Raw genomic sequence first — 17509 nt, forward strand, 5'->3', positions numbered from 1 at the left:
ACCCTAATATAACTGTTTAGTTGGTATTTTGCATTCAGGAACCAGATTCAATTACAGTACTAAAATGAAATCCCAAGTGAAGTCTCAAAACAGTCTTGACTTGCACAGCAGTATACATTGTTAAGTCTCTACACATACTATAATAATTCATAACAGTTGTCAGTCTCTGATCTTTATCTCCCAATTCAGAAAGCAGAAATAATAATGATTTATAGACTTTGGCCTCAAACTACAACAATTCTATCACTTCATGGGAGTCCCATAATTTTGTAATGTGTGTACATGACCTGTGCCATAAAGTACTCTCAGATGTTGAATGATTCTACTTCGAGGTTGTTAATAATACAAGGAAGTTGGATTTACATGAACTTTTATCATTTAATGTCTAATACTTAGTACTAGCTTCTTGGTACAATGAGTAAAATATTTTCAGAAGTACCTAGGGATGTAGGAGTGTAAATCCAATGGGATCAAGCTTTCTAAACAAATTGAGTGCTTTTGAAAATGTTACTTACTAAAACCAGTCTTACCAGTCTGTTTCCATGTATGCTGACTATGAGTTTAATGAACAAATGCATCAGGTATGTTACACATTAAAAGCATTTGCATGTGATCTTTAACTTTTGCTCTCAAAGCTGTAAGGATAATAATAATGAAAAGGATCTGAGTTAATCAAAATGGGCACCTATACACATGTCTGATGCCTGCTCTGACCCATTCTAATTAGAACACATCAGAGCAGACTTAACTAATTAGCACACTCCAGCAGCCTTGGCATCACGTGTATTAAGTATCCCCAAACTTCAAAATGGTAGTAGGGGTGCTTTAACTAAAGCTCATTCAATGACTTACTCTTCTAGGGCCTAATAAGAGAGTTATAAGAAATGATAAAGACTATTTTTGGATACTGAAATAAGTGGATACTTACACAGAAATGGAATGTACATTTAAAAATAATTCTTATGTTTACACGCTTACTTTTTGCAGTAGGTTTTTCATTTAATGCTACTGAAAGCAATATTAATTATGGTACTTTCCCCCTTCTCCCCCCTCTCTCCCCACCACTTTTTTTTTTTTTACTAGAGGAGCATTGGCTGGAAGCAGAGTTTAGCTTGACTGTGGAAAGGGGCCAAGAGAGTCACAAAGGAGGGAAGAGAGAAAACAGGGGCAGGACAATGCATTTGTTATGGGAAGAGGAGAGAACTTAAGAGAATAATACTAGAAAATGTTATGGGCCTTTTCTAATAGGGCCTTTGTACACACCACAAAATTGGCCTTTAAAGCAGCTTAAATGCCCTTTTGCACTGCTTTAATGGCATTGCTGTTCACAGGCTTGGTGATGTATTCCTCTTTAAATGGCTTTGGTACATAGCAGGATAAAACGCCTCCAAGGTGTTTTAGTTTGCTACCTTACAAAATGCAGCAATGCATAGGGCACTGGAAGCCAATGTGCTTGAGGCTTGCTAGGCCCCGCGCAGCTCAGAGGCTGTGGGACCTGGCAGCAGCCCACATAGTCGAAAAAAAAGTGGTGAGCCTGATCATCTTATTTTTTTTTCTTTTCTCCCCACCCTGAAGCCTGCCTGCCAGCCTGAGCTGTGTGAGAGCCTGGTGCTTCCCTCCATGGCTGTGGAGCCCCCCGGGAGTGCCCAGGCCAGGTGCTAGCAGGCAGGTGCTGCCTGGTGGGGTCCTGTGCAGCTCAAGAACTGCTTGGACCACTGACAGCCCCCCCCAGTTTAGTTCAGTTTAATTCTCCCTAAATTGAAGTGGTGTTTTTAAAAGCCCATCTTTTCAATTTAGAGAGAACTAAACTGAATTAAACCCCCATGGTATGTACAAGTGGTCAGACACAGTTGTTGGGTCCGTCCCCCCCACTCCCTTCATTCAACAGTTTTGTTGAGTAGTTTGCATCTTTTAGTACCTCAATAATGTGGATGGCAATTTTGGTTTCATTTTGTAGGTGAAAGAGCAACTCCTCTTGGCTTCTGATATTTGTTTTGGGATTTTGTACATATTTATATAATAAGCCAGTCTACTAATATGCAATATTCTTTTACAAAAAAAAATCTTGCAAGACTTGGAATGATTTAGTGTGGAAATACATCTTTTCCAAAGAGTAAATTATGTAATGGTATTGGATGCTGATCTTCTAGAAATTAATTTAGTATATAATGACAACTGAATGTATACATAAGCATGATAATCAGATTAAATTGATTTAATCTCAGCTGAACTATGTTCCACATTAGTCATGGATAATTACTGTCAGGAAGGACATGTTCTCACCATTCATTTTACATCACACAAGTATCCTTTTGGATCTTACATATTAATTATTTTGTTTAATTGTACTGAAGTTGCTTAGACTCTGTGCATATTGGATGTGAAGTAAAACAGGAAATTAATTCCTAGAAAATAATTAATTCACTAGTGCAACTAGTTTAACTGGTATTCCCAAAGCTTACAATTCAAATTTGATGTTATACTGTAAATATTCTCTGTATTCAGTGTTTGCTACTTCACTGATTAGCTGAGACGTTTCATAAAGTTAGTCACAGTTTTTCCTTTTGTAGCTACAGATTGATTTCTCCAGTTTTGTTTTGTAAAGTTAAGGTGAATTTAACCATTTAAGGTGAACTTAACCATTTAGTTCCAGTAGAGTTGTAATAATGAGACTACTCAATCAACATTAAATAGTACTGTATTTTAAAAAAATAGCCTGTATATATGAACCTTGTTTTCTGTGTAGGAAAAAGTATTGACCTTTTCTTTCCTTTTTGTAGAGACATTAAAGAAGAGTGACCTTTCTAGCTATCTAATTGATACAAATATTTAAATCCCTGAATCTCAATCAGGGTGCCAGAGGATGCCTTTAATAGTGCCATGGGGTGCTGTACAATATTAGTACTTTATCTTCTGAATCATAAGTAGGTGTTACACACTTAAAACCCAGAAATTGCAAGTAGGAATCCATAGTGTCAAAAACATTCTGATCTGTTGTGGTCTTCCTGAGTTCATTGTAAGAGAAGAATTGCTTTATTATTTTTCCATAGTCAAAAAACAAGTGAAATCTCAGAGCATTTTCTGAGGGGGACCTTGAGTCTAACAAGGTTGAGAGCTACTGATTTAGATGGATAGTATCAGTAACAGTTATTAAAATTCTCTACTGTGGCTCAAACTGAGAAAATGAAAAAATGGGCTCGTAAACATAAAAGAGTTGACTTAAAAGTGTATGAAAGAGACATTCTGCAAACTGATTGTAGACTACAAATAATTGTTTCAGAAACTGGCAAAAATCCTTTCTTGCCAAGGTTTCTTGATGAAATAGAAAAGATTGCACTAGAATTTAAAATTGGAAATATCTTCCAGTTTTGATCTACTTAATAAGAACTGCAGATTAGTTTTACAATATCATCATTTTATACTTCACTGTCATGTATACTGACTGCCTCAACTTTTAGTGATTGTATTTCCTAAACTCCTGGGGTATTTTTAAGGAAGTCTGGGGAGAAGAGGTGAAAGAAGGTCTTGTTTGCTTTTTCTGCAGTAGAATGTTACTTTTATAACAGACTTTTTTTAATCCTCCTTCCAAATGTGCATAGTGTTAAAGGATACAGAAAAAAATGACTTTGCAACTTAAGATGATCTGAAATAAAATAATGCTAATCTAAATTATACTATAGAAATTTACATGAGGCTCTTAGAGCTCCTACTTCATCTTTATTATACCTGTCCTGAAGGTCTTATATTGTCCTGGTGTTCAGACGTTATATAATTTTACTTCATTTAATATTTCCCCCCCTCAGGTTACATGGGTCAGGATGGACCTCTTGGATCTTGTGAAAATAAATACTGCGGTCTCGGTAGACACTGTGTTGTCAATGGAGAAACTGGCCAAGCTGAATGCGTGTGCATGGAACATTGCAAGCCTCACTACAAACCTGTATGTGGTTCTGATGGAGAATTCTATGAAAACCATTGTGAAGTTCACAGGGCTGCTTGCCTGAAAAAGAAAAAGATTACCATTGTTCACAATGAAGACTGCTTCTTCAAAGGTAAGTATGGTTGGACAAATTCTAGAATACTCTTGTCTTATACTGCAAATTCTGAAAAAATGTGGTTAAAGCAGTGGTATTCCTCCTGGCCCTGTGGTCCAAACAAGTGGCATGGGGCAAGATCCAGCATGGGGTCAGTTCACAGACGTGACTTTGCATGCTAGATCTGGCCACAGGGTGTGTTAATTGCCACAGCTCTGGAAAAGTTAATTGCCATGGCAATTAATCTTACCACTACTCTGTCACCAAATTTCTAGGCCTTTGGGGAACCTGACAGGCCAGGTGACATGGCCGTGCAGACTGGAAGTTGAGTACCGTTGAATTTAAAGCACTAAAGAAACTGCACCGACTGCACTGTGAAGAAGTGATGCAAAAAGTTGATTTGACAAGTATCTCACTCTAGAGATTTCATACAGCTATTTTTTCTCATTTTATTCAGTATCTGAATAGGGTACATATAAACCTGGAAAGTAAATTGTGGCTCTGGGACCAATCCACCCAAAGAGCTGTAAAACATGGCTGATGAGCATACTTACCTTACACATTGGGGCAGCCACTTCATGTTAACTTATGTTCCTGAATCACTGACATTAAATTACAAGCTTAAATTTCAGTGTGGTGCCACAGAGCCTCAGACTGCGCCATGCAGCATTATTGTGTAGTTGGATTCTAAGAATTGTGGTCATGGTGAATGAGAAATGTAACTTCTGCTAGCCACATGGTATTAGAATAAAGATGAGAACTTTTATAACTTGCTCTGTTTTATTTAATTTAAATGGAGGTCCTGGAATACTGCCAAATACAGTACTTGATTTTAAACTGTGTTTTACGTGCACCTATTTAATGTATACCTTTCTCCTCCCCCCCCCCCGCTTTCTGAATTTGACATTTTCTATCAGTTATTTAGTGAAACAAATGGAAAGAGAAATAAATGGCTTCAAGTAAAACCACTCTTAACAGGCTTGACTAGGAGGAATTGGTTCGTATTCTTTTTTTAATGACTGTCTTGTTTCATTAACGATTATTCAAGAAGTTTTAGAGATGGCCACCCCCTGCCCCCAATGTGTGTGGAGGAAGTCCACTAAAAAAGTAAAAAAAGAGTTCTGCTTGACATAAAACAGTATGTTTAAGCAACATCTATCAAATGAAATATAAATGAATATTAAGGAATAAAAATAGGAATTTCTGAAATAATATAAAGAGGAAGTTATGTATGAATTACTTGCATTATAGTATAAATGCAGATATAGTTGTGAGAAAGCTGCAGGTTTAAGACAATGTTGTTTTTGAAGTGGCAAACTTTATTCATTTTAACATCTCAGATGCATTTATCCTAGTTGTTGTTATGTATGTAGGAATATTGTAAGACATTGTTTTACTAATTAAAATAAAGAACTAATGTGAAGGACGGGGAGACCACCAAAATTCACGTTCTGTAGTGAAGCCCTGATTTAGATAAAGTAATTTTTGCATTATACACTTGGATCCACACATTTAGGCTTTATCAGAGTGACTGTGGGGGAGAGAAAGTTCTGAAGTGAGGGCTCTTCAACATGTTGTTTTTTTTTACAAATGTGGAGATTTAATTTGTGTATCTGTCATAGATGTAATATAACTCAGTGGCCTATGCCTTTTGTTTAATATTAAAATGACTGAAATTAACACTTTGGCTTCTATAGTCAGTTGCACACTGACTTCAAAGTGATTTCAAGTGAGATATGCTGGCAGAATTTGGCAATCCTTGTTTTTACTTTACCTTGTGTTAGTTTCAAGGGGCCATATACTATTCTTTTCTTCTTTTTTCTTTTATCCCTAGAGCAGGCTGGCCCTTTATTAATTTTTTTCTATGAATTTCCAAGTCAGTATAACTTCTTTCTAATGAGCAAAATTTCTTCCCAATCTGACATGGTCCATCTGTTAAAAAATGTAATTTACTCATTCAACATTTAAAATTGCAGCTGGAGCATGAATACAGATCCAAAGACAAAATAAAGAAAGAATTTCACCTTTTATAAGGAAGCATGTTATCTGGGCAACTTCTTTGCATTGATTGACATATAGGAGTAAAAGTCTCACAAGCAAATATTCTGTGTACCTCAATTAGCATCACAAATAACAATAGTTTAGGAGTATAATTGTTAATTTTGTGGTTTAATAATTTACAAATTAACCTCAAAGTGCTCTGAGCTCTGGCATAATGATTTGGAAACTGATTTTTGAGTGGAATCACTTGGGCAAAGCATGGATGTTCCACTTAATGTGTGTTAGGTTCGCAGCTGTAACAGAACAGATGTTCATGGCACATAAAGCACTTCAAAAATGGTGGATCCCACTCTTAAGCTAATTCTGCATGGATGTGTACTAATTTAAAGCACTTTCTGTTAGAGTGCTTTATCGAACGTCTGTGCCTGATCCCACTGAGGGTTAACTTAAGAGTTCAGTTGCTGCCATCTCGTGTGGTATTGTGCAGGGACATTTGATTTATCCAAGTGCTGGGATGGCCCATTGACTTGAGTCAGCGACAGTCTCTGATCCCAGCCCCAGGCATAGCCTGGCAAGGGAAATGGTTAGAGTGCCAGTATTTAAGTTACCATTGCATTTAATAATGCTCTACCATTTTCTAAAATGATAAGTTTTCAGATGTCTCTCTCATTTCTGTTTGTGATATAAATATTTTGTCTTTAAAGCAGTTGATTGGGGTTGGGTTTTTCTGTGGGGGGTTGCATTGGCTGACACGTCGTATGGGCTTTCTAAGTGAAGTGACTGCAGGATAAAAAAACAGTGAGTTCTTTTCACTCTTGTGTCTTTGATAAAGCGTGCTCTAAAATGGTCATGAGGAAATTCATTTTGTCTTGCTTTTGGCACCATCTTCTTCTATTATCTTTCCCATAACAAATGCAATAATGCATACATCTCTCTCACTCTCTTCCCTCCCTGCCCCCACATGTTAACATGTAAGCACATTAATCTGAAGAGAAATGACAATGCTTCTTCTGTTAGTCCATGTTGACATGAATTAGACAGTCAATATATTGTCTATTTTAAACTTAAAACAACAACAACAGCAACTTTTTGTATTATAATGACATTTTTCTTACCATTCCTTTCTGGTATATCTGTGGAACAACTGGATCTGCAACAGCAATTAAGGAAAAAAAATCTACACTGAGGATTTTGTCAGATTCTACTTATAAATCTATATAAATTCTCAATACATTGAGTTCCATCTGATATGGGGAGACAGATGTACTCTTTCTTCTCAAAGTAATCTCTGTGAAAAACCCAGAAATTAGGATCATATTCCTTGCAAGTATTTTCTGAGCCAGGAAGAGTAAGCTATAGACTGCAGTATCCTATCAATGTCAAATAAAAAAGTACTGCTGTCACTGTTTGAGATGGGATCAACTGTCACAATATGTGCATATTAAAAAACACACAAACCACTGTTAATTATTTATGTACGACTAAATTATGGTGTGTCCTTGGAATATTAACAATAACTGATCTGTTCCCAAAGTTCTTGAATTTTTTTAAGAATGGACTAAAGCAGGGTTCAGCAACCCATGAGCCAGATCCAGCTCCTGGAGCCCCCACATCCAGTCTGTGGATCTGTCAGGCTTTTTTATGTTCATGTACTTTCTGTCTATGTCCGTGCCACTACCACTTCTGTCTCCTCATCCCCTCCCCCAGGCTGCAACACGACTGCAACTTCCAGCTGGAAGGGAGCTTCACTGGGGTCAGGGACTGTATCAATACCTCTGCTGCCTCTCTCAGCCCCTTCCTCAAGGCTGTGGTGCAAACACAGCTTCCAGCCAGAGCAGAGTTGTACCAGAGCTCAGCTTGATGGGGGTGGGAGTGCGGGGAAGGGCAGCAGCAGGGAGAAGGAGCACCAATATGGAAGCAGCTGCCAGCTGCCCAGCCCCACTGCAGCTTTGCTCACATAGCAGCCCAGGAGCACAGGGTTAGGAGAAGCAGTGGCTTCTCCCAGCTGCATGGTTTTGGCAGAGAATCAGGGGAATTGTGTGTGCCCCCCCTTTTCCCCCGCCTCCTTTCTGCCGGCCACCCTATCAACAAATTCACCTGACCCATATGGGACTGGGGTTGGATTGTTCTGGCCTGCATTTTGAAAAAAGTTGCTGGCCACTGGACTAAAGAAATGATTGTGACAAATAGACAAATGATGAATAGAGAGGAAGATGAAGCTATATCAGCAAGTAAAAATGGTTGGTTGGTTTGATTTGTTTTGCGTACTTCATGGAGATTGTATTTTCTAACAGCTTAGTTTGAGATTTCTGGAGAGAAAGGGAACAGGGAATGGGAAAAAGATGGTAGAAGGTGGTCACTGTAGGAAGGAAAAGAAGATGGACACATCCCCTTCCCAGGCTGAATTTGTGAGGTCTTTTGTGCTGGTGCTACTGGCATTTATGGGCTGGCTAAAAGACTCTTTGGAAGTATTGAGAATATATATGTCACCCAAGAGGATGCCCCTGCTGGTCTCAGGCTATGCACTTTATGCCTAGAGAACAGAAAAGTAGCTGGCTGACACTGCACTTGATAATAATAAATAACCCCCTCCTAGTTGTTGCCAGCCTAGCTTTAACAAGCCACAGTGGGTGGTGATTGCAATTGATTAGAACTGCTCCACTCTGTGCTTCCTCCATGTCTTTACTGTGTGTATTCTCAGCATGAGATAATGGGTGTCTGCCACACTAAGAAGCCTGGAATTGTTAATTTTCTTAGGAACTGTACTTTTTTGTGTGGGACAATCAACCATGTGATTGGGCAATGATGCCATTGATGGTACAGCCATTGCATAATAGAAACTAGATGGCCAGTGCCCAAGCCTGAATGTCAAAGAAGATTCAGTTTCTCTTAAGTCGCATGCACTTTGGTGTGGTGTATACCTTAGTGACTTCTTTTCTTAAATCTAGGTCAGTAACTCTGGGAAGCATTGTATCTAAATGGCAGGCTGAAAGTTTCTTTGTAACAGGAGTTTCTTTTTCTATGTTTCATTTGTACCAAACATTTCCCTAAAATGGACTTGTCTTATGACATTGATTTATGTACAGTAGAACTGTTGGGTTTGGTACTTGACTAGGGCTCTTCTAGAATAATGATATTTTATTAATAAGGTTCTTCCTTCTTGTCCTCTCCCTCCATATAAACATTCCTCATGGCACTCCTTATGATGACAAGGAATGTCAGCTCTTAAGATATAAAAAATGAGCCTTTTGCATCTGACCATTTGCCTCTTAAGATGTGGAAGTATTCCCTCCCTCCCTCCCCACCCCTTCATTGGGGTTGAATTAACAGAAGACAAACGTGTGTGTGTGTGTGTGTGTGTGTGTGTGTGTGTATGTGTGTGTGTGTGTTTCTCCTGTGCCTCCCCTCCCCCCCATAGGTCTGGGGTACCTATGGGAGGAGGCAGATCCTGAAGTCTTTTCAGATCAAGCTCTCCTTTTAGTCCCTTCTGTTCCAGTAAAATATGCATCCTCTCGTTCTTTCATAAGCGATCCAAGATGGTTCAAAACAATGTCTGCAGTGAATGATGGTGGGTGATATGTACTATTCCAGCAAAATGCAGATGAGAAATGCTTTGTATTAACTTACCTTATGCTCTTCTCTGAAAGTGGTATGCTACAGTACCCACAAGTATTGTTAGATTATGGTCAGAGCTTACTAATGGCAGACATTTCAAAGCTAAAAACAGCAAGTGCAGAAAGCTGCTAGTATTCAAGGAAGTGTGCAGCTCTGTAAGTGTGGGGACATGGATATATGAAAGATATGACATGTATTTTACAGTGTTATTTCATTGTTTAAATGTTTCAGTTTTGCATTTGATCCTGGCCTCTCTATTGGGCATTGTCAAAATCCTGAAACAATTTTGTCTGATATTGACTAAATTCCCATAGTAACTGAGGGTTTCAATATTGTAATTTCATTTCATTAACTGATGTCTTGACAAAGAACTGCTTATCAGAAATGAGATTAATCTCTTCAGATAATCTGTTCCAATAAAAAGAAAACAGAATTAATGTAAGTCTTTCCTAGCTGCATTTTTTCCAGTATTTAGAACAGATCATCCACATGATTATTTAGTTTTTATGTTGACCATATTTACTACACTCCACCTTCAAAAACTCAGGACAGGAAATGGTGCTAAACAGCTGTGTGATCCATCATTTTGAATTTTAAGCTAACTTTCTTTTCCCCCCTATTTTGGAAGTAGTATAACCTTTTTTAGCTAGTTTTGCAGAGTGAGCATTTTATTCTGCATGGTCTCTTCTTGTTGTCAGTCTTTTCCTCTCCCATTTTGAAGGGGTTTTTTTTAATAGATCTATAGTCTCTGAATATTTTCTGAGTTCATTTTAATGTATATAATCAACCCATTATACGAGTTAGTACTTGCTTTTTCTGTTTGCTGAAAGCTTTGATCTAGCTAATCCTGTGAGGTGAAGCAGTTATTTAAAAAATTAGCTTTCTATATCAGCACCCATTTCCTATTTTGTCTTTATTACATTTTTTCTTTTCTTGCATCAAGAACATTTGTCTAGAATTCTAGACACTTGTGACAACCTTTTAAACATATCCAAATAAATAAATTGATTTCTCAATTACCCTAAGATCAGATAACCTAGTTGATGCATAATGATAAATATTTAAATTTAATCCATTTTTCAGAAATCTTACCAAAGTCCTGAACCATTCCTATATCTTGGTGTGCAGCTGAGAAAGAAGAGAGAAATTCAAATTATTATTTAAAAAAAAGAGGGAGTGAGGAAGAATTGTTCCAAAAAGCCACATGCTGGAATTGTTTCTGTAATTTTATACTGTGCTCGCATAATTTAAGTAGATAGACGCCTCTCAGGCCATTTAGTTCTTATGATAAGTTTTGGATGGGTTAATCATGAAGACTTTAATTTCATATTGAAGTTTACACTTATTATTTAACATTATTACATTTATCATTTTAATCTTTTATGACCTCAAGAAAACATATCAGCAGTTGTCTGGTTTATATAATAATTAAGATTTATATAGAAAACATGGATATGTCAAGGATCAATTTAAACTAGTCTTTTTAAAGATTTTTATGACAGTCATTTGTACAATCAATTATTTTATATGGATGGAAAGTGATCACGGCAGGAACTTAGGAATCCTCATCGCTGGAGAGGAGGATCAGGATACAGGAAGAACTTGATGGCCTTGAGGACTGATGAATTTGATCAAATCTGGTAGTAAAAAAAATGGAAAGTCATACATTATGGGATTGATAACAACTGCTGCCATAAACTGGGAACTCATTAGTGGGAGATGACTGAGGAGAAGGACCTTGGTGCAGTAACTGATCACAGTATGAATCTAAGTGCCAGTGTGATGCAGCTGTGAAAAAGGCAATTACAATCTTAAAATGGAACAGTGGCGATAGGGTGTATCAGTGACATTTGTACAAGGTAGTGGAAAAACCTGATTTAGAATACTCTGTATACATTGTGGTAACCCATTTTCAAGGAGGAATTCAAACTGGAACAGGTACATTTGCAGGAGTATTGAGAAATTTTATATGAGGAAATTAAATGCTTGGTTTTTTATTTTATAAGAAAGAGACCTTAGAGGAGACGGCTTGCTATAAATACCTAAAAGGTTGGGGGAGAGAGAAGGGGAGTAAGGGGGGGGGGGGAATGGAAGCTAATGGGAGAGTAAAACTATTTAGACTAATAGAAAATGTACTTGGCTATTCTTTTAACATGAACCCTGAATAATTTTTGACAGGGATTATAAAACGCAGGGTGGTCTGGAGTAGCAGGGTCCCTGTCAGTCTTCTGTTCCTGTTCCCTAATGTGTTGTGTGTTAGATATTAACAAGTAAGGCTCATGCAGTTATTAACATTTTATAAATAAGTGAACGTGAAAGAAAAGGATTTCTTAGAGTGATGTCTTTTATTGGACTAACTATATAGTTGGGGTGAAGTTAGACAAGCTTGGGAATGCAAGACATTCTTCCTCAGGTCTCTGATGACAGGGAGCCAGGCCAAGCATAGTGAGAAACAGCAGAGGGGAAAGGGTGTGAGAGCCTTCCCGGGGTAGCAGGGACACAATTAGCAAAAGAAAAAAAAGGCTGATTAAGGCCTATCAAAAAGGATGAGGGTCACTGTCCTCTTTCATGTGTAGAAATAATTTGGGAGCCAGGTAAAATATAATGTGCCATAAAATCAGTACCAGTGTTTAGTCCTTGGGTTTTCTTAGTGCCCAGCCAACTTATGATTTTTTGTCCCTAAGGTGTTAGGTAGATTACCACTTAGCACAAGGATAGAAAGGGAGTGGTTTGTTCTGAGAAATGTGCCCCCAATGGGGGGGGGGGGGGGGGGTAGTTCTTTTACATTTTCTTTTACTTTTTTTTGTGAGAGTTCATTCTGATGCACAGTTGCTGTTTAACTGCACCCTCACAGGGCATGGCGGGACTTGGTACATTGGATCAGGCATATTACATTTTGGGAAGGGGATGTGTAGGAACTATGGATTCTGATGCTTTTGTTGGGGGGATGTTAACAGTAGTGGCAGAGGAGATGTACTGACAGGTTAAGCATTTCTTTCCAAGGCAAGGTTGTGTTCCACTTGATGTCTGTCTGTGCAGTGAAGAGTTTGCTTCTGATGATGAGTCATGCAAGGTTAGGGGGCTGTTTAAAAGCCAGGAGTGTAGAGGCTGGGAATGTTCTTGTCAAGGTTTGATCTTTGTCAAGTATAGGCTGTAATTGTTTGGCGATTCTTTTGATCTGTTCAATTTGGTGGCAGATGACCACCAGGAGTGTGTGATCACAGGGGTTTTTCTTTTGTACTTTAGTAGGTTACTGCAGTGTATTCGGATAGCTCTTTCAGAAGTCCAGTCTGTTTCTCTGAAGGAATGAAATGTGACTATATTCCTTTCTCCAGGGAACTTCAGGAGTGATTTGTTCAAACAGCAATTGTTATAGTATCATAAGAAAGAGGTGCTTTTCAAATGTGGCCCCTGATCAACCTGTTTAGAGCTTTATAAGACAAAAAATAATATCTTCACTTAGAAATGAATAGGATGAAAGTCTAGAACATATACTCTATGGAGTATAATTTTACATGAGGAACACATGCATTTGTTGTTTCAAGGTTTTGTAACAGCCACAAGATGTAATCCATTATAGAGCACACAGAATCAATCCATTTGCACCTTGAGAAAGGCTTAGGTGACTTAGGATATTGAGTGATCATGTTAGATGAAAGATGATACCTTCATTGAAAAGAAAAAGATCTTATAAGGTGTAGTACTGAAAGCTGGAATTTAGCTCAATAGGAAAGTGGTGGGTGGTTGATACCATTCTCATATGGAGCAAATGGAGACATCAATTTCTAGTCAAGAGGGTGCACAAATAGGTTCTCAGTTTTATCTGGAAGAAATAGCCCACCCTCAAAACACAGGATGTCTGCGTCAGTTAATTCATAGGGGCCCAAAATTTTTTTGGCAGATGTGCCACAATCTAAGCCCCACACCCTCCCAAGCACCATGCTAATCCCCTTCTCCTATTTGACCTACTGCTCTGCTTTCTGCCACTGCCATCCCTCTTCCCTCCCCCTTCTGCACAGGCTGCCTGTGCCACTTGTGGCATGCATGTCATGGGTTTATCATCCCCGCATTAATTACAAGTCACAGAGCCAACATTGTTGCTTCTGGTCTTAGCACCAAAAAAAAAAAAAAAATGTATTGAACCAGAAGCCACTCTCACAATCCAAATCAAAGGAAATGTCAGCACCCTAAAAAAAAAAAAAAAAAGACAACAGACTTCCTTTTTCCAATTAATTCACCTGCTATTTCTAATTACAAAGTGTCCTGACTTCTTTAGGTTTGAATGGCCATTATTCTTGTCAGTCCCTTTGTTGCCAAGGCCAGACCTAATATCAGTTGTTGCTATACAGCAGTGGGACTAAAATATCATTATTGGCAATAGAGGCAAGAGATGATGAAAATCACTTGCTTCATCAACTGTTAACTGAAGACCCAAACAGATGGAGGCTTACGAGACTTAAAAGTTGCAGTTCATTTGCACATAAAGCCTGGAAGAGATGGGGATGCTGAACCAAATCTTTGGGCAGCAATGGAGTTGGCCAACTGCTGGGAAAGGTCAGACCTATTTCTGTAGCATTTTATACCAACACTAAACTACTCCCCCATTAGGCATGACATTGACAGAGAAGCATGGGTTAAGCTGAACAGACCAAGATCTGGATACGGACACTTAAAAAAAAAATGCTTCACAAGATGAACATCTTGGACAGCCCCCTGTGTGAAAATGGTGTCTAACAAATAACACAACACCTAATTGAAAGCTGCAATCTCTATAAATACCCAGATGGGGCCGATGGAATCTGCACATCGAACGATGATACCAGGCAGTGGCTCATAGATATGGAAATTATCTGATGCCATACGAAAGAGAGTAGTAGGACTGAATCCAATGTTATAAAACCCATTCAGGATTCTATAACACAATTATGACATATTAAAGCATCTAGTCTAGATGAATGTCATAGAGGGTTGGTCAAGGGGGAAAAGCAATGTTTAAAATGGTAAAAAAACTTTTCCAGTGTTAAGGATAAAAGTGAGTAATATACCATAACAAAAACCAGAGGGGAAAGTAATCTATTTCTTGCAAAAAGCCAATGTAATTTTTGCTGATTCTGCAGTGAGCTCTATGTAGGCCGCTTTTTAGAACTCGCTGTTGGTTTGCAATCAGATAACTATCATACTGGCAAACATCTAGTTCTATGACAGCCAAAATGCAGTGTGAGGATCATGCATGAAATATTTGTAGCAAGGATTTATTGTAAGAGGTTGTATGCAACATACTAGGAAGAAAGCACGCATATGGAAGTATAGCTACTTGAGAAAGTGCCCCTTTGATTTACTGAATCATTTGCAATTTACATTTTTACAAGCCCTAGCACCCATGAGAGAGAACAAAATTAACCTGCATCCTATAAAGATTTCCCCCCTCACACTTTCCTTTTACATCTTTGTAACTAAAACCTAAAATCTCATTCTCTCTCTTTTCCCGTGGCATAGAGTGAATCAATAGTTCTAAAATGGGGCAAAGATTCTAGGGGTAGTTGCAACACTCAGTCATTATAGAGTCTGTGTTTTACTGGGGGCGATTAAGCACATAGTGTAAATCCTGCACTTCTTTCCAGTGACTGGAGCAGTCCTAATTTTCTGTGTGGTTTCTAACTCTCACCCCTTCACTGCTAGGAATAAATGTGTTAATAAGATTCAACCCATTATGTCTTCTGCATTCATATAATGATATAGAATTAGTGTTCTCTTAGTTAATCTCTGCACAAAGCTTAATGAAGTTTGAAATTGCTTGTAGAGGCATCATCACTATCAGTTAACACACAAAGAAATGTGTGTATGCATGTTACAGGGGGAAATCTCTATCAGATCTCTGAATCAGATAAACAGTATGCTAAACACATATGTAATGATTCGCTTTGTACATCTTGCCTATTTATTTTTCTTTTCATGCAACAAGAAACGCAGTCTAATTGTGCTGAAATATATTGACTCACACAGTGTAGGTGTTAAGGCTTTCTGAAAACCACATTTTCTCTTTTTTTTTTTTTTCCTCAGTATAATTATTTTCCAAGTAGAAGGGGGAAAGAGCTTTGTAAAATAACTTAGCAAGATGTGTTAGCTGTATCAGTTAGTGAGTTTTAATTGAAAGGGGTGATAATGTATCTGCATGAATAATTTCACCAGTGTCTCAAAACACCTACATGCATGTCAAGTATAGCACAGTAATTCTCCAGAATATGTATAATTGGACTTTGCTAATAATTCATGAATGAGAGACTTTTTTTGAAGTTACATGCAAATATTGTTCACATGCTTCTCAAGAGCATGCAGCTAAGGGCAGATCCAAGATTCCCTAAAGGAAGGTGTGGGAGCAGCACCCCACACTGAAGGGGTGGCTGCTTCCCTCCCCCTCAGGAGTCTCTGGAAACTTTTAAAGTTCCTGAAGCAGGTGAAAAATCCCCCCTTCCACTTCTTGCTAGGAGTCATGATCCCTCTCCTTCATCCCTCCATATTGCAGCTTTCTCCATTGTTTTGGGGAAGGGGGCAGCCCCAGAGCTGCTTGTGCCCCTTCCAAGAGGGCTGCATGGAGGCTGGGCTCAACTAAAGCTATGGACTGGACAGTGACAGTGGGGATGTGCATGGAGTTCTGCCTCCCCATGCCTGGTCTCAGTGGACCAGGCAGGGAGGGGGATACTGCTTTTTCGCCCTGCTGTTGCTATTGTCCTTGTCTCCTGTTGAGACCATCCCCTGTACAGTCCAGGTGGAGCAAGCAGAAGTGGCTCTGGAACGTCTCCCAGTCCCAAGACAGTAAGAAAAGCAGAAACAGCAGGCAGGGGAGGGGTGGGAATGGGACGTACCGCTGAGCACTAAGGGGAGGGGGGAGAGTTCACCTGGTTTAGGGACTTAAAGCTCCTGGAGGCTCTTGTGGTCCACTTTTGTCCAAAAGGGGAGTGCAGTTGCACTGCTGCACCCATTTGGATCTGCCCCTGCATGCAGTATTTATCATGTGCAGTAACTAAAGCATATATAAGAATTGAGTCAAACACCATGATTTTTTTTCTTGTTCCTGTGTGGGCCGGGAGCGGTCCGAGGCCTTCGGGGGCGCGCGGCGGGCTGTGGCCAGCAGCCCTGGCATGTGGGTCGGGGAAAGCAGGCACGATGAACTAGAATTCGGCACGGACACATAGCGGTTGATTAAAGATTATTTTACTTACACCGTAGATGGTCACGGTGCAGGCAGGAAAACTTGCTTGCGTTGCAGTTACAGATAGGAAAGAAGAGTGGACAAGAGTTCTAACCGCAAACTCTAGTCCAAGGCCGGCTGAAAGCTCTAAAATCGCGAGCCCGTCGAATCAACTGGAGAAAATAACTCGGAGAAGAGCTCTGGATACCACCATGAGAGTCCAAAAGGTGACTCCACGAAAGCGCGCAGGGAAGGGGCTCGTCGAGGGATAGCATTTCGGCGACGGGGAGAGGCTAGAGGTTGATCAGGCCCCTATATCCTTCTTAAGGCACACGCAGGGTTTGTTAGGCTCAGCAGTGCTCAGAGTTCTTCACGAGATGGATATGAAGTTCTCCTCCTCCAACTTGGGCGGAAACTGCTCAAGCCTCTTATATGGCTAGCAAGCCAATCGCCAGCCACCACGTGGGAATAATTTAGAACTGGCCAATAGTGGGCCAGAAATTTGCATGCGAATGGGGGGAACTCCTTTGCACCGTGCATTTCTCTTTGCAACTAAGAAATGCACCCTGCAAAGAAAGCTCCGAGTGGCGGGGAAAAAATTAGCAGTGCCAAAGCGCGCACAAACAAAATCACACCCTTGGGTTGTGACAATGAACTTCCAACAATCAAT

General features: G+C 39.3%; 1 protein-coding gene across 1 annotated transcript in view; it reads left to right on the forward strand.

The window, feature by feature from the left end:
* The window catches only part of FSTL5 (follistatin like 5), a 469924-nt gene that overhangs the window by 39192 nt on the left and 413223 nt on the right, over window positions 1-17509 (forward strand). The window contains exon 2 of the mRNA XM_014520176.2: window positions 3804-4052. Coding sequence (XP_014375662.1) covers window positions 3804-4052 — 249 coding nt within the window. The remainder of the gene's footprint in view (window positions 1-3803; window positions 4053-17509) is intronic.

The sequence above is a fragment of the Alligator sinensis genome, unplaced genomic scaffold (assembly GCF_000455745.1).
Source record: "Alligator sinensis unplaced genomic scaffold, ASM45574v1 scaffold454_1, whole genome shotgun sequence".
NCBI classification, from domain to species: domain Eukaryota; kingdom Metazoa; phylum Chordata; order Crocodylia; family Alligatoridae; genus Alligator; species Alligator sinensis.